The sequence below is a fragment of the Anopheles stephensi genome, chromosome X (assembly GCF_013141755.1).
Source record: "Anopheles stephensi strain Indian chromosome X, UCI_ANSTEP_V1.0, whole genome shotgun sequence".
Classification (NCBI taxonomy): domain Eukaryota; kingdom Metazoa; phylum Arthropoda; class Insecta; order Diptera; family Culicidae; genus Anopheles; species Anopheles stephensi.
The window spans coordinates 15630331-15653007 of NC_050201.1; the positions used below are offsets into that span (position 1 = coordinate 15630331).

The following is a 22677-nucleotide window of genomic DNA, read 5'->3' on the forward strand; positions in this document are numbered from 1 at the left end:
AGTATATGTATCTGAAGTTATGTTTGCTGCAAGATAGAGAGACAGCAGACGGATCCGCATAATTTTTTCGACGGATAGTAATAAGATTTATTCAAGTATGATTCTCCCAACTATATGAGCTGCTCCCAAGCGTGTTCCCACATCACAAACGCCACACGCAAAAGTTCAACGATCCCCAAAGAGAAGTCTTAAAATGGAGGGGGGGGGAGAGGGGGGGGGAACTACGCACCGCTTTGCTGGTGTGGCTCCCAGTTCCACCGAAACGTGGAATGGGATATGCATGGTTCAATGGAAGTTTTCCGGTCGGGCAGTGGTGAGAGACAGAGCGCGAAACAGCAGAAAAAAACGTGGTGGTCTGGAGGATGATGATGGCGAGAAGACGCTCTCTCTCTCTGCTGACGACGTCACTTTCATCCGATCGACGACCTTGACAATGACAGTGAACGAACTCTGGAAGGCGACGAACTCTTCTCACTTAGCACCTGCAATCTCATTCGGAGTGTTGCTGACTAGTCGCGCGACTACGATTACACCACCACCTACGTGTTGGAGGAATGTTGCGAGCGCAAAAGTCGAGAGGATCATCTGTTCCCGGTATTGTTTATGCTCGATAATGCTGTAATTGGAGCTCACACCGGTAGAAAGCGTATGCATCAACTCGCTCGGTTACTGATGTTGATGTAACGCCTCAAACCCTATTTTCTTGAACGTGCCCCGACAGATTAGAGTCAACCAAATTTTGGATCCTCTTAAGCCGGATTCCAGGCAGAGTCCTCAGAGACAGTCTGAGATGTCCGGACAGGCATGACAACTACCTATACAACCGGCGTGTCTTGTTCCTTCCAGTTGTCGTCCGGTCGTCCAAAAAACTGGACGTAGCTCAAAACAGATCCAACTCGTGGTTTTTGGCAATTCTGACCACTTGGAATCAACTCAATCAATAGGACTTTCCATACACTTACACCTTCTCCAAAACCTTCTTCTTAATCGCATTAATTAATTTATTCTATTAATACCACAAATACCCGAGAACATTCTTATGGAGAGATGATTCAGGAAGGGATTACATACCCGGTCCTGCTGTATGAAAAACCGGCGCGGCCACCAGACCGAAATCTTCAAACTGATATCTAAAGATCAATGTGTAAGATCTTCGTAATAGTATGCTTATGAACACAGGGAATCGAAGTTATGTCCACGGTCTATTACCTCCATGCCATTCTTATTTCCAAGGACTCAAGTTCGAGTCCTTCAAGATATGCTCTAATCCATCACACAGTAGTTCGAAATTGAAAAGAAGATAAGTAGCTCTTCTTGCTGAAATTGGTCCGTAATCTAATACTGCTGTCCAAAAACCGAAAAACAGGGGCATGGTGCATTCCAATCTCTGGACAACTCTGGACAGCTACTCATTAAGTCTCGCGTGACCTACATTATATTGGGACCTTCCCACCGAGGTTCCGAGGTATGCAAAAGGATAGTATGGATCTCTTCTTCTTCGACTCTATATCCTCGAGAGGTCTGGGTCTACCATTACTCGCTTCCATGAGTAATCTCCCTGTTTGGATGGGGTTCCACATGGATCTCTTAAAAGTGTATTAATTTCGATCTCAAAATCTATATGTTCGAACTTAAGGCACCAGATTCTTAGAAGATTTTAATTTCTCAAGAAAAATATTCTTGTCTAACAACCATTTTCGATCTCTGTACGTCTTGTCGAATGGAAACATTTAGACTTGAAGTAGCAGTCCCGCATGGAATGTTTTGACTGCCTACGAACGTAAAACATGCTAACAAGCTAACACACAGAGTTGATCCAGCGAATTCAATCTTTACGGCGATATTGAAGCACTGGCGAGGGCCACGAGTTGGTCACGCTTACGTCTAGCCATAACATCATTAAGGATGCATGTAACGCACCTCATTAGTTAGAGACGATAAGCTTTTGGCTGTTTTGTGTCCCTTAGGAATGCTAGAAAATCAAGAGAAAAATCCTCAAAAGTCCAGAACAGTTCGCAGCAAATGGCATCAAATAAAAAGCCATGTACAAAGTTTTAAACCGCGTAGAACGAATTGATTATAGCAACGAGCGGAACCCAGATGAATTTGACACAGCCACGGACCGGACACAGATGGACGGATGCTGCAACGGACAGAAAACCCATGCAAAAGGGTGGAAAGAAAAACACGTGTTGAAGCGGGGTGTTGAATGTTAAGGTAAACAGAACAACTCGTTGCTCTCGTCGCAAGTTTCCATACGCGATGGCCTTGAACACCTGAAACGTACAACATATTTTGGCGATGGACATAGGCAGACGTAAGCGAAGCGAGCGCTGCTAACCCTTACAACATCTTGTGACACTCAGATCAGTGCTTCTCAGATTTTGCGTTCTCTCAATAACCCTTCTCCACCGTTTACCGTGCTGGTGTGTGTGTGTGTGTTTGTGTGTGTGTCTTTCGTTCGTCTTCATGGTAAGTTCGATCGGTGGTAGAACATGATATCACGATCACGACTCGGAAGCCTCACATAGCACCATCTTCCTATCTGCGCTTATGATGATGATGATGCAATTGAATATCATAAAAAAGGGGCTCTCTTTTTTTACACATGCTGCTACTCTCTGGTTTGAGCTATCTCTCTCTCCCTCTGTCTTCTCGTGTCTCATTCCTTCTTCGGCGAACCTTCATCACATAATCTTCAACTTCACATTCGCTTCGCTCAGTACCACGGAGATCCTGATCTCGCCGCCGCCGTGTGATTGCGTCTTGAAAATGCTGGGAGGATTCCTTTTCGCGCCATTTTTCACTGCCGACGCCAACCGGGTGTCTCGTGGAGGTCGCACGGATGATTGGTAGACACCCTGGAAAAGGTACATCGTATGAACTGGTGGCCCTATTTGTATGCCAACACATTACATAAACATCATGCGTGTGTGTCACTAGTGCGGCTAAAGACAGTAAAACTGCACAGGAAAACTGGTACAGTGCTCAGGACCGAGCTCCAGCTGCAGCGATTTTTACGGGTTTGCATTTTTATGACTCTGGACGCAGTTAAAGCCACTGGTCGCGGTGTTTTGCATCCAGTTTTTGCAGTTACCACGTCCGGAGGAGAATGAGTCTTCCTGCAGAGTTGTAGAGAGTTAAAATGTTTTACGAGTTGGTTTTATTACCGCCATTAGCAACGGTCCCGTACCATGCACGCTAAACTTATGCAATGGCGAACGATTATTGAATGGCTGTTACGGCGGATCCTCTTCTTGGTGCAATTGCTACCGGAACGGAATAAAAGTAAACAACGGTTTATTTATGTCTCGTCTCGACCTCCAAGCAAGAAGTTCTAAACCGGGATGATGTCTTGCCTTTTTTTCTGGAGAAGAATATCTCAAGGACACAAAGCACCACCAGCAGATTAAAGTTTTACCTTCAGAGTATATACGCATAGTCGCGCGCATCTCTACCGTCCGTCGCCCATTCTCACATTAACTTGCAAATTTTTGAGGCAAACCTCATCTGGGGTTGGGTGACTAGCGAGAGTAGCGAAAAGGCGTGATAGATCGGCGCCACAGGGACCGCACCGGAACGATCAGCGCAACACAGCCGCACAGGAATAGGAAATGAAAATTGAAATTGCAAACAACCAACATCCAGCGCTGTGAATCGAACACTTCTTCTGCCGTCCCGAAAGCCTTGAGAGGAAGAATGATACGTCGTCGTCAGTCGTGGTTGGCCTTCAGGTATAAGTTTGCATGAAAATTCCTCATTTCGGGAATTTGGGAACAGTTCAGTAGGTTTTAAAGTAGATATTTAAGGACATTTAACTTTGATAGTTGATTGCGTCCTCAAATGTCTTAAAGTGTTTCCAACGATATTATCATCTAACAACAAGCGTAGATGTTTATAAACACAGTTTTCTACAAAATGTGGTTAGTGAGCATGATCCCGAGCACAATTTACCCATAAAAAATGAACCGAAATAATCATTAAGTTTAATGAGACATCACTGTGTAGGCTTTTAGTGTGGTTAGAAACAGATCACTAGAACCCCAAATCCTGAATCTAAAATCCAGCATTTTCTTGGTGAAAAGGTGTAGGTACCGAGAAAAACTGTCGGAATTGGGACAAGATAAATCCTCACCGTGTCACTAGGTATCTCCAGAAAGTCACCATTTGGCCTTCATTTTAAGGTTAGATATCCAACGACCGATGACTCTTCTGGTCGAAGATAGGACCAACTTATCGCCAAGATTTTGTGGTCCAACCCTGCTTTTTGATTGTAAATTGCTCGTCAAAAAATCGTTTAGAAGTTGAGGGTTAATGAGAATTCGCCTATAACTCCATCAGGAGATTGCACAATTTTGAGTTTTGATCATCAAAATTGCTGGAGGCTTCGTCTAAAAACCGCTTAGAAAAATGCACTTCAACTTTGGAACCATTTGAGTTTTGAAAATGAAACAACCTAGGATTAATGAGGATTTGCCTAAAACTCCATCTGGAGATGGAACTTCAATTTGAAGAACTTTTCAAATTTTGACTCCAAAACATGCTATAATTAATATGGAACTCGGGTAAAAATCCATTAGGAGATTGGCATTTTAATTTTGTTTTTTTTTTTTGTCGAATATCATGGAATGAATGAGAATTCGTTTTAAAACCCATTAGGAGATTGCACCCAAAGCTTTAGAACTTTAAAATTTTGATAATCATAACTGCTTTTTGAAGTTTTCTATTTTGACAAAACCACTTGCTGAGGTTAATGAGGATTCAGCTGAACACCTTTTAGGAGAATGCACTTCAGCTTTAAAACTATTGGAGTTCTAACGGTAAAACTTCTTGTTGGATTAATGACGATTCGTCTAGACATTCATCAGGAGATTGCACTTCATCTCTAGAAGTATTCGAATTTTACCAAGAAACTAGCTAGAATATAGGAGGTTTTGTACAAAAATCCCTTCGGAGATTTCACTACAACTTGCTGGGATATGTAAGGATTAATAGCAAAATTCGAAATCTTCGAAATGATTGCAACTTCAAAAATCGTTGAGGATCTCCACGAACTTTACACACTGCTTCACTAACCATCTTTACTCTAAGAAGCTTAAACACTTACCGATTGATGCGAACTCTGCAGGTGTTCTGCCGCCGGCAACGAGCCATCGGCACCACTCAATATTATCGCTATTCGATATCGGCGTTTCCGGCGACAGCAGATCATCCAGCAGCCGGTTCAAACTGTCCGACGTACCGTTCACGGCCAGCTCCCGGTGAATGTGGGCCGACGCGAGCTTCTTGCCCTTTTCCTTCAGCCGTGCGACCGACAGCGGTTTGCGGGCTGTCGGTGAGGACCCATCTGTAGTACCGCCGCCACCACTACTACTGGTGGTGCCATCCTCGGCAGCGCTGCTTTTTCTTCCGTCAGCCATCGTGTGTTTTGTTTCTTCTCGGGTTTTTTTTCTTCTATTTTTGTCTCCTAATTTCTCTCCTTAAAAGCTTACACGTTTGTTGTATTTCTACTCTGTGGTCCTGAGGAGATTAGAACCTCATCCAGTCATTGGCTCGGCCACGATCTAGCTGCTCGCGAACGCGGCCTATTCTCGGGAAGCACTCGCTGCCTGTCGGTTGATCGTGGTGATCGCTGTGGATGGTGGCGGCACTACCACTAGCAGACATCTGGTCCTTGCTGCAGCAGTCAGCGATGGCGTTCATTTTTCTCCCATGCCACAACCGAGCAATCGACGCTGGCCGGCGACTATAACCATCGTTTCAGTTACATACAGTTGTGTCCACACAATACAGTTTGTTTTCGTTTTGTTTTGTTTGATTAGGTTGATAGATGTCACAATGCATGCACACCGGGATTTATAACACGCGTTTCACGTTAAACGTTAAGTGGCGGATTATTTTTTTCTTTTCGGAATTTTGGTTGATTGAGAGGATTTTTTTGTTTGCGCGTGTACTCAAAACTATACCGAATCGCGATCGGTTTGATTGTAGAGGTGCTACTACTACTCCTTCAAACAACGGCCACCAAAAGTGTTCTTCAATGCACAACTTCAAACACTGATTCCAAAGACGCGGCGGGACAAGGATTAGATTCTATCTAACGAACACCACCACTTTTGTACACTTTTGAATTGGATTTCCCAAAAAAACAAATTAATGGAATATTCTAGGACTCACTCACTGGGCGGGGGATTGCAAGCAGCAACAGCTCCAAGGTACAGCTGACTCTCCCGTCCGGTGGTTCGACATTCACTGGACAGAATCTCGCCGGTCGCACATCCTTTTTATAGCGCACACACCCCGGAACAATGGACGTACGGATCTTTTGTTGTTGTTGTTTGTTGCATTCAACACGCCCGCACCCTAGCAGCATCCCTCGGGTTCGCGCTTGCGCAAGCCCATCTAACACGCACCACGACACCGGAGACCCAGTGGCCTTCTCCCTCCTAATAACAGTCGGCACTAGCAACAGACCACACACTATATATATACTCGGTGCAACAGGTGTAGTGCCTTGCTTCGTAGCGTTATCCCTCGTTTGAAAATAAGGCTACCCGTGGCTAGTATTTCGCATCCAGAATTTCCGGCTTTCCATTCCCGGGACGCAGCAACACATATTATCCACGGGACGGAGACGGTGATGATCCCGGAAAAAGTCTGGACCCAGAAGGTTGCTACCACTATTTTTGGTCACGTTTTAAGCTTCACGCACTTCGTGGACGTCCGTACCCCCTCTTCCAGTAGTCCCGAGAGTCAAGAGACGTGGATTCAAATTTCTGTTCCACTTTTTAGTTGCGAATCACCGTCATGTGCAGCAGATCTTACTCGAAGGGTTCACTAAAATGAGAAATCGGAAAGAGTTTTTTTTTAAGTATTGGGATACATACATATTACACCGTAGCTATTTTGAGACCACAGACATTTCCAGGAAAATTTTAAAATAATGAACAATACACCACAGAATTTCGAGGGCGCGAGAGAGATATATATATATACATATATACACATATTTATGGACATGTGCAGAATTTTACAGTTTGCAGTTTGCGGTATATTGGATATGCTCACGGATGTTGTTCTCGGAACAAATATGACGCTCTCTTGGTTTGTGGGGAAAATATTGAACACAAATAAATTGCATACTTTGGCGCAGTAACTTTGGTCTCTATTTTGTTGTTGCCCCAGGCTACACTGTTCGGATGCACCCAGCAGCAGAGGAGGCGGTACATGCTGGGCGCGCACTAGTATAGTATCTCTATTATTGAAAATTGATCAAAACATCTCCATTATTACCGTTCCCGGGGCTAACGATTGTTATTGTTCGACTTTTGCACTCATCCGTCAAGGTAGTCGTAAAGTCCTTCTCCTCCTCCTCGTTCCAGGAGCTTATACCGCGACCAGTTGTTTGGATGCTTCGAATCAAAGCATCGGCCCAGCGCTCTATTAATGCAACTCCAAAACCTCTCAAGAGCAGAGAATATTCCTGACGACCCCCCCCCCCCCCCCCCCCTCTTCCCTCCGACCCGCACCTCTTAAGTTCTACGCCATATCCCGAGATGACCAAAAGCATCCAGTATCAATCAGGTGCAGCCAATGCACCATATTCCCAGAAAGCCCGAGAGCTGGTTGTTCGGGATGGGGATATCTCTGGATATACCTGTTGCTACTCGGCACGCAACATAAACCCCAGTTTTGATTGGATCGGGATGCGTCTCTGTACTACCGAGTTCGCCGAAGGCTCTCCCCTTTGTTTCATGGTTCCGGATGCAACTGACGTGCACAGCAAAATGGATGCAAAAATTTTCTCTAACAAAGCGCAATGTATTTTTCACTGGCAGGCCGAAACACGACCATGAGCTCTATAATCCTGGGTCCACCCTGGGTTCTCTCCGAATTTGGTCACCGTCCGCATCATCACCCGGCGCTTGTAATTGGTTACCGTGAAATGGCTGCCAGGTTTTTCTTGGGTTTGTTTTATTTTTTATGCTCGCCATTTTGTTGCAATAGTGATGCGCCAATTTGGTTTCGCTCTTTGTCCGTTTTTTATTTTTTATTCATGGCCTTCGAAACACGCCGAAGCACATCAAACAAACTTCAAGCTAATGGACATTGACAATGCCCGCGGGACCATTGAAACCAATACCCAGGGTGATGTATCCCCATCCATTCCCGGACATCTCACTGCTACTGATGCAGTGTTGCTTTTTTTCTCTAATTGATTAATGCGAAGTAGCGCGTTGCGATGGATGTCGCTCCCTCGCCGTTGGACCATTGGATGCACTTATGGAACCGATTTTTCTGGATGGCAACGGGATATTTCAAGTTGCGTGCTTTCAATTTTCCCGAATGTATTCCTTTGCAGGTACTCCGCGCGACTCAGTTGATTGCATTATTCGAACCGGATTTTATTGACTTGCAGTAGCAGCACCAGCAGCAGCAACAGAGTTTTCTTTCTCTTCCTGAGCAAATAACTTTTGCTAATTGGACGCATCTATCCATGCAAAACGTTATCGAGCTTTTAACACCTCATCACCCGAAAAATTGGAAAACCATAGCAAAACACCTCGCTCTCTCTCCCTCGCTCTAGATCTAAGCTGATTCAGCAGCTGCGCTTATCTATCCGATAAGATAAGTTTTGTCTCTAATGAGCATATTTTTCCGGTTGGAGAAAATTTTTCCATACACAAACCGATAGGACAGCAGCAAAACAGCCAGGCAACGGCGCAACGTTCCCAGGAGGAGAAAGGAGGAGGGGGAGGGAAAACTACTTTCTGCACTTTGCTCGTCTACGGGGGAAAAAATGCATCCGAAAAGCAATAAATGCCTTTTCCAGTGACTAAATTCTGCAAACGCTTGTCCAACGTCCAGATTTTCCTTCCAGAAAACTTTTAATTAATTCCCTTCTACTACCGTGCTTGTACAGAAGCCTGGGATGTTCCCGGAACCCCGGGTTAAGCTGGTGGGGAACGCATGAGGAAGTATTCGTTGGCGGGGTTGCCTTGGAGAACCGGTATCGACAGAGCCGAGTTTCAGTTTTGCCTGTTAGATTCACCGATCACCGACTCCCACACACACACACACACACACACACACACAAACACTTATGTGGGAAATGGGACAACATTTTTCCATTCAATTATACAGCACTGCCCATCCAGGAAAGTCAATCCAAAAGCCGAGAGGCTCTGGAACCGGCCAATTAAAACTATTGCCAATATGGCTTACACCTGGGCGATACCCACAATAACACCAGGAGTGCTTTACTTCGAATACATCACGCTCTCTCTCTCTCTCTCTCTCTCTCTCGCTCACTCTTTGTAGGTGAAAACTACTACACTAATGATGAAGAGAACAGCAAACGACACCAAAAGTTTGTTGAACAACATTTATTCTAGTTCTTGGTACTACAACCTGGCGAACAGGTTCATTTGATATGATGTTTCCTCGCCGTTGAACAGTATCGATGAAATTCAACTGAATAATCCATATATTAAAATAGCTCCTCTCCTATAGACGCACCATACCTCCATTAGATGTGCAGGTTTTATCTATATGGACTTTCTGGATCGAAAGCTGGTCTCACAGAACTGGATTTTGAATCGAAATCAATGGTGGATTATAGTGCAAGCAAACTAAGGACTCGAACATTCAAGGAACTCCCTCCGTTCATAACGACAGAGAGGCTGTAAAGAGTCCTGGGAGCCTTGATAATTTAGAGCAGCCCTTGTGTACTTTCGAATTCTTTTCACAAAAATAATTATTAATACTACGACTACGGAAATTCCAGTAGATTTTCCAGCATGCCAGTAGTAGTAAACTGCCAAGTACAATTGTAGAAAATTGAGACAAGACAATTAAACACGTGGTTCACCAACATCGCTAGCTATCCTCTAGAAAGGGGAAACTATTTGGTATGAATTTTAGAGTTCCGGCGACGATGAACCGCTAATGAGGTTCATAAGCCATTTTATGACTGGTATGACCTAGTAAGTCTTTCGCAGTCCTGACTGTCCAATCCAGTTCCAGTAATGTAATCAAGTCAAGGCCGACAGGCCAAGATCTCTTGAGCATAAACAGCCAACGAAGAAGAAGCAGAGCTCCTAGGTCGTTATACCAAGAAGAATAATAGAATTTTTGTAAAACGCCAAGCCAGTAGTCTAGATAGCTACTTGTCTGATGATACAACATCAGACTTGTACGCTTTCTGCGTCTGCAGTAGTCTGCTAGAATAATTCGATTTTTTTTTTCATGCATCCTCATGTTGCTATCTTGCTCCGATATCGATACATACCAATGGCGTCTTTGACAAAGCCAATTATCAGGAATCGCGTCCCCGGTTGTATATATGAGTGTTTGGGTATGTTTGATATCAACCCAAGACGTTCTCGGGGTTACGGTACCAACGAGATAATGTATCTTAACACAGGTAAGGTGTTAGAACAACACATTGCACACGCCCGGTTTTCTCAAGTGTTGGTTAACACTCGGCAACGGTTTTACTACACACGATAGAGAAGACGTTTGAAGCGTATGATATATGGACGAAAACACAACAGGCCTATCGAAGCGACAACCAACACAACCGCGAACAACCCTTGAATGATGACGTCAGTGTGATGGTCTTTTGCAAATAGTAGTCTTTTGGAGGCGTTTGCGACGCGTCATCTGTCTGACTCTGGTAGTTATCGCAAATTAAAAAAAAACACACACACACATTATAGACAAAAATTGCAACATTTTTTATTTAAAAAATACATTTATACAAACACAAACACTAAAAGAAGAAAATAAAAGACAGGGATAAACGAGGATACGTCGATGTTGTGCGATCGGTATCACAAATAAATGTGATTATCGATAGCGGGGTCTTATGTATCTAGCTGAACAGCTAAAGATGACGATAGCCCTAGAGCAGGGATCAACAATACTTTTCTCGATAAAAGCCATACAGCAAACTAAATCTGCGAACCACACACTCCTTGACGATGGGCGGAAATTGCGATTTATCGCTTCAAAGATGGTGTTGCTTTGAGTAGTAATTGTGGTATGAAGTTTTCTGCGGCTAAACCAGTATAGCTACTTCAGAAATTATGACAGCAAACTTCCTGACGGAACTGTTGCTTCTCGCTCCAACTAGAACAACAACTATAAATGACGTAAGGTGACAGAGACCATAAAAGGTCCCCCTGATACGAATCCTCTGTTGCGAGATCTATAATACGAAGTCCCTAAATTTGAGGGTGGCCCGTTGGCCGAAGCGACAGCGGCGCCGATCTTCACACGGCAGGACCAGAGTTCAAATCCCAATGCAGACCGCGTCCCCGTACGCAGAGCTGACTACTTTGCTACGGGTAAAATCAAGTCACAGAAAGCCAGAAATGGCAGGTCGGCCTCGAGGTTGTAGTGCCAGTCAAATCCACCACAGGAAATTAGTGCACTTTGTGGCCTCACTTCCAACATTTTTTCGCGGACCAGATAAAATCAGCGGCCGAACCTGGCTTTGCCGACCCCTGCCCAAGAGGCATTAAAGACACACATTGATACTCCGATGTCCAAGATAACATCAATACTAACGATACTGTTTGATGACGATACTAATTGAAGTTTATCGCATTCATCAAGCATTTATCGATTACTCGGTAAGGTCGGTCACTACTACACAAAAGGGCTCAAGTTCTTCTTGAGCCTTCTGCCACCCCTCGCGAGGTTTCGGACTGCCTTTTCTAGCTCCAATAACTTCATTTTGCCCATAGCTTGAGATCGATAATCCTTGGTAAGGAAAATTACCACAATTAATATTGAAAACAATCTTATAAATCCCTACCAATCAGAAACCGAACCTTTCAACAGTTGACAACCACTTCGGTTTAGTCTCTCGTGTGTTTGAATCGTTCTATCTATTGTTTCACGCCAAGGTGGCGCTGATGACACAAACCAAGCACGATCGTGTCGCGATCGAGTTTGATCAAGCAGTAAGATCAAGTGAGAGCCGTATATGCCTGTATCAAATAGTGGGTCGCTTGAAGTCGAACACGATCAGAATATATATATTTTTAACCTAACACCGCGCACCGCACACAGGATACACACGCACACATACACACATTTGTATTCGCCGCTAATTCGTGCCGTACCGAAAGGTGTTTTAGAAGTGGAGGAAGCCGCCCTCGTTGAGGTGTACGTTGGTAGTGGCGGTATTACTCGCATGCAGAAACAAATGGTAAGAACAGAGCACACACAGCCTCAAGACCGTAGCACACACACACAAACACACATAGCGACAGTAGACATAGGTTTCTGTTCGGTTGGGCGCTCGAGGTTGGCGAACCGCAGCCAGAGTAGCGAAGAACTTAGTGCCCACCCCCCTACGCTAGAACTCGCGGCGGTATAGAAGGGGATTGAACGGCGGGACAGGCGGGTGTGTCTGGATAGGGGGGAAACGCAATCGGCCCGAATCGGAATCGGATCAGCCCTGGTTGTTTGTGCGCGCCCGAGAGGTGGTTGCACTGTGCGAAATGTGCTGCGGTCAGTTTGAGGATCATCTTCACCGGGGGTTGCGCTAGCCAAGTACACAGACACACTCACACGCAACACGCAGAATAACTCGATCCGATCTTCATCGAGCGATGGTGAGACGAAGACAAGAAGCTCATTCTTGAGAACGAAAGAGAGACAGCGCGAGTGAGGGATGGAGATAGAAAGAGAGAGGGAGAGAGATGAAGGAACTAGCCGGTCGGTTTTGGGCATGAGCTGTTGGAAGAGCCTTCCACCCATCATGCCGCCGCGGCTGTTCCGAATGCTTACGTACACAGATACGTATATATGCGTGGTTAGCTGTCAAGAACGCCAGGGCAAACACGTTGCGCTAGCAAATGTCTATCAACGTGCCCGCGCGACTGCGAGAGTCCCGAGCTGGACAAAAGAACGTGCAACACCAATAGTAGCTACACAGTTACGGCAGAACACCGAGTGAAGTAACGTGAGCTGTCAATTTTGCCAACGTTAGCTCAAAGTTCAGCAAAATCGAACTCGAAAAACTCTGCCCTTCCATTCCTCGACGCCACCCAACTCGACACACACATGCAGCATAGGTGTTAGGCCAAAAACTGTGTCCCCCGTTTGGCAAGTGAGACGTAATGGCGCCGAGAGAACTTTTTTTAGTTGGAAAAATCAATTCCAACATGTTCTCCTGGTCAACATCACACCCATTTAGACCAATCATGTGTATCCACCAGCAGTAGCAGCAAAGTCTTTTTATCCTTGGCCTCAAAGACTCTGGTAGGTACCCGTACGTAGATCCCGGATAGTCCATCAAATCCTCAGCTCATATGATACGGATGTCACTGCAAGTCAATCAAAAGAATTGTTTGAACTCCACAATCTCGCGTAGTGAGTGGCCATTTCTAGCTTCCATGACTTGATTTTACCCGTAGCTGAGCTACGGTAGTAGCGGTGTAGCTGATATTGAGAAGTATAAATTCTTCTGCTTCTCTACAACTTTTGGCCTGCCATTAATGGCTTCCTTTGATTAGTTTTTTTTTTTTTCAGTGACGGTCCTGACGGGATTCGATATTCGTTCCTTTCGTGTAAAGACTGCCACCACAACCAACCCCATTCTTAGAATATTCGCTGTTTGATGATGATGAGAGTCCGTCAACGCAACCAACTGGAACAAAAGCACAGCTCCAGGAATATTCACTGCTCGGATCATGCAGTAGAAGCCACAAAAAAGTTCTTGAATTTTTTTTCCCCATTTACCCAATGATATCCCATTTGATGTTGGTACCTTCGCAACAGGTTTTGCAATTCCCAAGGCAAGGCGGCCAATAGTACCAATCCTCCGATCATCAGGTAAGCAGCGCATCATGAACCATAAGACCATGAAAAGGTAAAAAAAAGCGTTTGAACATCCTAGGACTAGGAATGAAACGTTCTGATGCTCGACCGGCAAACACAACAGAGGGTAACATTCCTTTCGAAGTCGAAGATTCCCAGCCAGGGAGGAAAAAAAGGAACTGTCAGAAAAACGCCAGAATCCTACCATAACACGCAGGTTGTGGGTCTACCTGTGTGGCAAAAATGGGAAGAGGAAAACGAATCCCACACGCGTCAGTACCATTGAGCATTAACTCTTTTTTCTCCAGTTCTGCAAGGTTTTGACAACAAGGTTTTGCCTGAGCGTTTATACCTGCTGCTGCTGATGTGGTTGGTCGATTTCTGTTCCGACTGGCATTCCCGGGATTAAGGATTTGTGTAATCTGCTCGGAGTAACTCCGGCTGTCTGCGACTTGCAACCACCATGAAGCCCCATGTACAAGCTTTACTTGTACAGATTCCTCGCCTAGAGAATCTAAGGAATGGTGAGAGCATCAAGCATAAGGTTACACTTCCGATAGGGATATACCACATCGTAGCCGCACCTCTTATGCACCTGCAGGGAACCCACATACACATACGCACACTAATTTATGTGTATTGGATCGACAAAACACGACAAGATGGTTCAGGTGACTGGATATATCGCATACACAAACGCATGGAGGGACCACCGAAAAGGCTTGCCCAAAACATTGACCAGCAGCAGCTGATGAAGCTGCTGTTACCCCTTCTTGGGTTCTCTCGGGCGTGTTCTACCAGGCGCGCGTGTGTTTGTGCATCGAACGGTGGATGACGCTGCGGTCACTGCCATGATACCACCACCACCACCACCACCTCCTCCGGCCGTGTCCAGGGGAACTGCCAGCGAGGCTCTAATACTGTTCCATGGATAAGATAGGTGGGTTATGTACATACATTTACTTGCGTGCAGTCAAACGTGGATTTCAGTGGCTGGCGGCACACTAGACCAGACTTTAAGCAGGTTGGTTGGTGGTTCAACGGCCATGACGAGTTCGCACGAGAGACAGCGGTCGTGGCGTAGACGGCATCTTGTGTGGTGCACCCCTCAGGCGGTGCTCTACTACGGACACGAACATCCCCTGACACATGTGCTCGGCACATCGCTCAAGCTCCAGTGCAAACTAGGAAAGGCCTACGTGCGAAAGGCAGCAATAGTCCTGTTGGATGTTTCAAAGTGCCGGGTTCTTAGCAGACAGAGTTTCCAAAACTTTGTCTGTTCATCAAGAGAATCTTCATAGCAATGCGACCAGACCGTCCTCTATGAATAAAACAAAAAATTCTTCACGAAACATCTTCTTCTTAGTACGCTCTACAACCTCGAGAGGTTTTGGTCTGCGATTTCTGGATTCTAGAAGCTCTGGACTACTCTCGCCTTTGTAACCGGATATCTCCCTACCTAGCTTTACAAAGTGCCTCCAAAAGCTCCTAGAATTCTATTTGCCTTTATAACGAGAGAAGCATTAGGAGATCTCCGGATCACAGCGTTAGATAACTCCCTTAATAATGAACGTTTTCATCTTCTTTTCTCTCTCTTTCTCTCGCTTACAAGAATGAGACAAACGCAAACCGTGATTTGAGAAGGCGCAGGTCTCTCTGATGCTGTGTGGTGTGCGTGTGTGTCGAGAATTGTGTGGGACTGTGCTGTGGTGTGTTAGTGCACTACCATTTATGGGAACACAGGCCGCGCGAGCAGCAAACCCGGAAAATCTAACACCACACATGCGACACGGGCACACGGGCATTCCAGCGAAGATTTGCGCAGGGGTTTTTGTTTTTTAGAAACAAACAAACTGTAAATAAATTAGTCCGATCAGCGCAAGTGTTCATTTTGTTTTTCAGCTACCGCGGCACACACACACAGTACCATAAAAACGCACACACACACGCGGCCGGCAGGGTTACTGAACTTGTTGTGAAGTTAAAAGTGGTTCAGCAAAACAAACAACAGACAACAACAAAAAACACAGTTTTTCCCAAGAAAATATCTTGCTTTTCGGGGTTGTTGTTGCTCTTGGTGCCTAATTGGTGCCGAAAAATCGCACGCACACAGTTCGAAAAACTTCAAAACCTGCCTACGTACACAACGGAGCGCGTACACATACGGACGCAACACGGAGCACCAAAAGAGGGGCGCCAGCTGGGTTTTTTTTTCTTCCTGCTGCAGCTACACTCTTTCTTCACGTAACTTTAATGCACCGATGAAAATGAATTTTCCTCCACTCAGGGCGATCCCTATCCTTCCATTTCCCCGGGCCTCGCCACCGTCAGGCGACAAAAAATAGTAGCAAATCCTGCGGCCGATGAGAACTGTCAATCTGGCTTGTTGTTGCATTTTTGGCAGGCCAAAAACCCCGTCACCCCGGTTGGGGTGACACAGCAAAGTTGTGTAGCGTGTGTGACGGCATTCCTGGCATGCTCGGCTGAGCGCGCCTGTGTGTTGGTAGCACTGGCAATGGCGGATGTCTGTATATGCTTGTAATGAACACACACCGCGTGTGTGGGTCGTGCATCGTGACCTCCAGTTCAGCAGTGAGTCAACAATAAGAAGGAAGAGAAGGAGGAGTTCGGGGCTGGGAAAAGGAGAGCGAGGAGGTCCTTGTCGGTTCAAGACAATCGGTTGATAGAGTGGTGGTGGTGTTCCGTCGGAACAATCCTGATGATGATGTTGAACACTTATTGAACACGTACGCACACACACCAATAAGGAAACATGACAATTGTACATGAAGATCGATCGATTCCGTATCACGCGTCTGTTGCACAACGTTGCAAATAATATGGCCCCAACCGAATTGTCTCTAACTTGTTTATGTATACACACATGCACTTGGTTGCGCACAACAAACGTCATCCGTCTATCGGGGAGAAGATCCGAAATGAAACGGAGGGCCGGCCGCCGTATTGCGACCGCAAAACGTGTACGAACGTGTCCGATAATGCGTGTGTGATGGGCACACACATCCTAGACATGGATGTAAATCTAGCTGTCCCGGGCACGTGGAAGCCTGAACCGGTGGTTGTTGCACAAGAAAACGGCAGCTATATGTATATGTATAGCCATCGATATGTATTATATATACGTCGCATACACACGCATACCACCCAACCGATGCACGATTTACACGCACGCATTCCAAATATTAGTACGATGTGACACGCAACAAACCACCAGCAAAAGGAAAACAGTCGACGGCACATTTCCACATCGATGAACACCTATACACACCGACACCCACGCACACACAGACACAGAAGTGAAGAAATTTCGCCGGTTATGTTGTCTCTGTTTTTTCTGCCGTTTTGCCCATCCTAATATTAACTATTAACACACACACACACATACACACATAGATATACATTTCGGCTTACCAGTATGGAACTCGTGTGAGAGCGAGAGATAGAGTGCGTGTGTTTGTTCACGCAACACTGTCACTATTTGTGCGATTTTTGTTCTCCTTTTAGTAATTGTTGGTTTTTAAAAAACATCCGTTTCCTGCTTTTCGTTCTGCAGAAATTCACACACATATACACACGCACACATTCACACCTAGGATATCCTAGGAAAATCGAGCGAACAAACAGTCAGTGATTGATACCGTTGAAAAACAACACAACCACGCACGTCTGCACGCACCGAGAGATCAGAGGGAAATGAACGGTTTGCGACGGATTTTTTCAATGAACACCTTACGCGCGCGCGGCCATACCCCAACACAATCAAACGTTCTTCTCGCATCTTATTATATTTGCCCTTCATTAGATCACTCGCATACATCGGTTAATTTCGAGCGATGGGTGTGTGTATGTGTGTGTGAGTGTGCGCCGCGTATTCTATTGAAGGTCTCGCCACGCTAGTGTGTGAGAATGGCGCAGATGTACGGATGAATGGAACAGGTTGTTCATTTGGCGAACTGAGGGGTGTGTGTATGTTGTGTTTTTTTTGTAAGTGTGTGTGTGATACGCGGGCAGGTGTTTTAAGAATAATAAAATAGTAATAAAAAATAATTAATTAGTAAAAATAATGTTGAATTAATTGGCGTCGAAAAAAAAATTGTGTGATGTAATTTTATGTTAAAAAATAATTGGTTTATTTTAATTGGTGCGGTCCGGACTGCACACAGCAGGACCGGATATCGAATCCCGTCCGGATCGATACCCCGTACGTCGAACTGACTATTCAGTTAATGCAGGGAATTATCAGGGAAAGTGAAATAATGGCTGGCCAAGATCTCTCTATGTTGTGATGACAAAAAATAATTAAAAGAAGAAATTAAATTTATGGTGAAGAAATTTCCTTGTCTATTTCATAAAACAACCCGAAATACTTACTTACTATCTTTGCACTATCCCTCAGTTCGGGACTACCAACGCTTCCTCTGTGCATGTAGACGACCTGAAAGAAAAAAAAAACTTTACGGTCTCTGGAATGTCCGGTGCAATTTACATAAAATGACCAGTGCACCTTGGGAATCTAAAAAGTCTAATTTAGTGTACAAAACTAAGGTTACCGTGCGACTCGTAGAGCTCATGATCGTTCTTCGACAAAAACGTGTGCTAAAAATCCTGATGAGTATGTTTTTCGCTCGAATGCGGCGACCTTGTCTCAGAAGCGTATGTGAGTACTGGGACCATACATTTTCTACAAGTCTCGGGTTCGTCTGTCGCGACAGGACTTTCGACTTCAGATAGGTGAAGTTTTGGATGACTGATAAGGTGCGATCACCTATCAGTACTTCAACCCTACGTAAATTCGTGTTTGCTAGTAGAGGCACTGATGCAATCACCATCATGTTGGGTTAGCAAATCTCCAATTCCAGATTGAGTAACGCCTCCTAGATCCTTTGGTATGCTTCTCCTAAATAGGTGAACCAATACAATGATGACTAGACCATGAGAGTATATATATAAGGATGACTCATAGAAGATGTCACCAAAGCCTTCACTTCCGAAACTCTGATGGCTTAAGTTAATGAGGTCAGTTCGAAAAACTTGATAACATTACAAAAAACAAACGTTTTGCACTCAAATAAAACCGATAATATTTTTTTATAACACGATTCTAACGTTTTTTATTGGTGTACGGATCATCTGTGAGTCCTACCAGAATCAACCTCAACAAGGACAGAGCAAGCTACGATACGGATAGATATGAAGGAGAAAGGCTACGCCTTAGTGACATCATACCATGCGTGTAGATGAAATGAAGAGCTAGAGCACTTCAGACTCAAGTTACACTGTGCTCTGAAACTAGTAGGTAAGTGGGATGAGATGGGATAGTTGCATTTTACTGGTGCCGTTGTGGACGAAGTTGAACGATAAATTGGATTGAAACACATCTCGGCGCACTGAGACATTTGAGCACTAACAGTTGAAGGACACAGATAGACGACTGAGAAAAGCGAGCAGATATCTCGGATGCACACATGGGGAAAGTTTGGCACATTAAGGCATCAGAGAAAGGAGGTTTAAACATCTTCAAACAAACAAACAACCACGTTGTACAGATGTGAGGCACACACAACAGCAACAAGGACGGTCATTGTGTACGAAACGAAGAACTCCACCGAACTGTTGAAGCTCGGCAGTTAACATCAGGCAATGACGCACGTGATCGAAGAAAACTACAATGCGCCAAGACCAAAAAAAAAAAACTATCTGTAATAGATGAAATGCTTCACAATGGTCGAGATTGCTTTAAACATTTTATTTGTAGTGTTTTGTTTCGTAATGAATATAAAGTTTTTCCACTACTCTTGCTTCCATCGTTATCCAGCACGCCTTCCTTAAGGTAACGTGATGTTATAACGTAACTCTCCACCACGTTTTCTTAGTTCTAGTCTTTTCAAAACAAGAGTTAAAAACTGCTAATAAAATAACCTAGATAGAGATAGGATTATGTCCGTATAAACTAAAAACATTTGCAGTTTAAAGATATGTTCGAGGTTTAAATCAGAATTTCATGTTCAAAAAAAACAATGCTCACTACGCACGTGTCCGTCAACCGAACACGTGGCGTCGAGTTGGATTCGAAGAAGCAAAAAAAAAATTGGTACGCGTACTACTGTATCGTACAAGGCATCGCTCTATGCTAGATCATTCTTACAGCCTAAAACGTTGCAGCCTTCACGCAACGTTCTGCTAAGTAACTGATTGGATCCCGTTCCGGAAATACTGTGCCCCCATTTTGTTGTTTTGCGCTTGTGCCCTTCTAGTATTGCCCACTAGACCCTAATACGATAAGGTGTGTTTGTGTGTGTTTTTTTTGCTTATTTGCTATTCGTTTTTATTACAGACTAATCCGTGTCGTGACTTCCGGTTGCTCGAACAAGAAACTACACTGAGGTGTAGTTTAAATGAAACGTTAGAAATAGAGCAGAACCAGCTAGCTGGGCTAGGCTGGCTGGTAAGAGATTAATTCAAGGATTTTTTTTCGTAATTTTTGTATCCTGCTATACTATGCTAGGTCGTTCGCTAACATCGAGCACGGCGTGTTAAAAGTGTAAAGAAATCAAGAAATGATGTTAAATCCGATTCGAACCGTTTTGCGTGTACGTAGGAACGTACTACTCAGCCAAGGAATCCTAAAACTTGTACACTTCCTAGACTTTCTGAGGTGTTTGGTAGGACCCTTAAAGACATTAGAGGTCCTAATATCTATGTTTAGGAGTTCCCCAGCGGAGATGAACATGGCCTCGCCCAACTCATTCCTACGCCCTCAAAACCTTGGACACAAGCTCTTCTGCCAGATCCTTTATACTACTCACACACTCTATCTCTAAACCTTCTCCGCTAGCAGTCGTTCTTCGGCCTCGGCAAGGCTTTTGCTTCGTCCGCCGCTCGGTACAGGTTTTGCACCCTTGTTTGATGGGTCGTACCCGTACAGAAAGATCGACCCAATGACCAGCGCCGCACCGACGCTAAACTGTAACGAAAGGCTAAAATCGAACAGATAGATCGAGGCAACGCACGAAATGATGATGGCGAGCGAGGTCGCAAAACCCTTCAGGATGTTGTCCGCGTACTTGACGACGACGGCCACGATCAAACCGCCGACCGCCTGCAGTACGACCAGATACAGCACAAACCCATCGTAGCCGAAGAAGAATCCGTTAGCGGCTAGCTGTGCGCCATCGTTTACAGCACACGTCAGCAACCCGAACGGGACGGACAGCAGGCTGAGCTGGATGTTACGCATCCAGATGGAGATGTCGGCACCTTTCAGCATCTTTTCGAAGTAAATGCCGGCCAGCCCGGACAGGAAGCAGGCACCGAGTGCGGCACTGAATCCGAGCAACCGGTTCTGGGCCGGACCATCGCCCGGTGGCATTGATTGTTGACGCGTGGCAGCCGAACCGGCATCTTCGCCGGTCTGCGCCAGTTGAACGCTGGCAACACCGACGACGAGAAACACGAGGGCGGCCCACTGCGTTGGGAGCAGTCGGCGGCGTAGGATTAGCACCGCAAACACGGCCGTGGTAAGAATCTTCAGCTGATAGGTGACCTGATACGTGGCCGCATCGAGATGGGACGCGGATACGTACAGCAGATTGTTCTGTATGATGTACAGCAGCGATGGTACGCATATTTTCAGCGTGTCGATCGGTTGCTTGACGATGGTTTGATGCAGTGCGGTTCGGAGCCGGCCCAGATGTTTGCCCTCTTCCAGATACACCAACACCAGACTGGTCGCTAGCTTCACCACTTCCGCCATCACGACGGCGGTCGAGCTGAGAAACATGTCGCCCGGTCGGGTACGGCCGTACCGCATGCTTAGCCCGAGGATTGCATTCTGCAACGTGAGTGTGACCAGGCTAAGGTACTTCAGGTTATTTCCGTGAGCTGCGACGAAAACAATCGGGCATGAGATAAACGTTGCCGGAAGCCGGACGCATCGCAAACGCAACTTACCAGCGGTCACCTTCATCTTGAGCACAGCGGTAAACGGCGGACGGCAGACGGCACGGAAAGCAACACGCAGCAGGACGGGCACGGACGTGGACACATTCAAATATACGCCTGACGCTGCACGCACCGAAATAGCGGTCGGGAATTGTCAAAGCGAAACAAAATTGATTACGTTGACACAAAGCAGCCCGCAGCTGGTCTACGTCCGGGAGGTTGAGTTGTGTTTTTCTTTTCTCTTTTTTTTTGTTGGTAGCGCCACCACACCAGTACTGTTCCTGTTGCTGCTATTGATGGTTGTTTTGCCAACAAAACCGAACCCTATCCGCAACACCCCACTCCCACTTCCAAATACCCTGTTGAGCTGGCTTTCACGTCAAAACAAACGGAAACGGGTCCGTTTCTTCAAAGCGTTTTGACGTTTCAAAATGTCAAAGATGACCTGTTTGACAGTTGAGTGTAAGCATTGCTGAAATGCTGAATGTTTTTGATTTGAAAAATATTATTTTATTTTATTTAGGAGTCGTCCTATAATATTTGAGCTTTGCTTCGGTGACTTTATTTATTGACAGTATTATTGTTTATTATTGTATCCATATTTAATACGTTTGCAAATTTCTAATAAAAGCTAAACTAGCTCTCCCGATTTCCTTTGACCGTATTTAACGGTTTTTATTCAAACCGAAACGGCCTTAACTTTTTACGTACTATTTGAAAAATTCTACAAAAAAACTCGTAAGACTTCTATTGTATTGTTCTACTGTTTAGGTTAAGTTTTTTCTAGAGATTTTTTTAAAGTAGTGACACGATTGTATTTTTAGAGGTTTGCTCTTATTTTAAAGAAAAACTAGTCAAATTTACATATTTATAACTTAA

The 22677-nt window shown here is 45.1% G+C and overlaps 2 protein-coding genes and 1 long non-coding RNA gene across 5 annotated transcripts in view; all 3 read right to left on the reverse strand.

Moving 5' to 3' along the window:
* LOC118510787 (E3 ubiquitin-protein ligase Ubr3) overlaps window positions 1–17568 on the reverse strand; it is a 42489-nt gene extending 24921 nt beyond the window's left edge. Inside the window, exons 1-2 of one of the 3 annotated variants that reach the window (XM_036053094.1) lie at window positions 17269–17568; window positions 5108–6837 (exon numbers count right to left, since the gene is read on the reverse strand). In XM_036053094.1, the coding sequence (XP_035908987.1) occupies window positions 5108–5420 (313 nt within the window). In that variant the 5' untranslated portion in view covers window positions 5421–6837; window positions 17269–17568. Of the gene's footprint in view, window positions 1–5107; window positions 6838–15979; window positions 16357–16720; window positions 16849–17268 lie in introns of those variants that run through there. The other 2 variants (XM_036053100.1, XM_036053109.1) reach the window with 2 other exon arrangements.
* Window positions 17569–17963: 395 nt separating this feature from the next.
* On the reverse strand, window positions 17964–18637 carry LOC118510843. Its single transcript, XR_004906080.1, has 3 exons — window positions 18408–18637; window positions 18229–18292; window positions 17964–18132 (listed from the first exon to the last, which is right to left on the reverse strand). It is a non-coding gene; the product is annotated as an uncharacterized LOC118510843 (long non-coding RNA).
* Window positions 18638–19582: 945 nt separating this feature from the next.
* Window positions 19583–22186, reverse strand: LOC118510848 (UDP-N-acetylglucosamine transporter). The gene is made up of 2 exons (XM_036053183.1): window positions 21808–22186; window positions 19583–21738 (listed from the first exon to the last, which is right to left on the reverse strand). Exons 1-2 carry the CDS (start codon window positions 21821–21823, stop codon window positions 20675–20677), a joined length of 1080 nt encoding a protein of 359 aa, XP_035909076.1. The 5' UTR covers window positions 21824–22186; the 3' UTR covers window positions 19583–20674.
* Window positions 22187–22677: the final 491 nt, after the last annotated feature.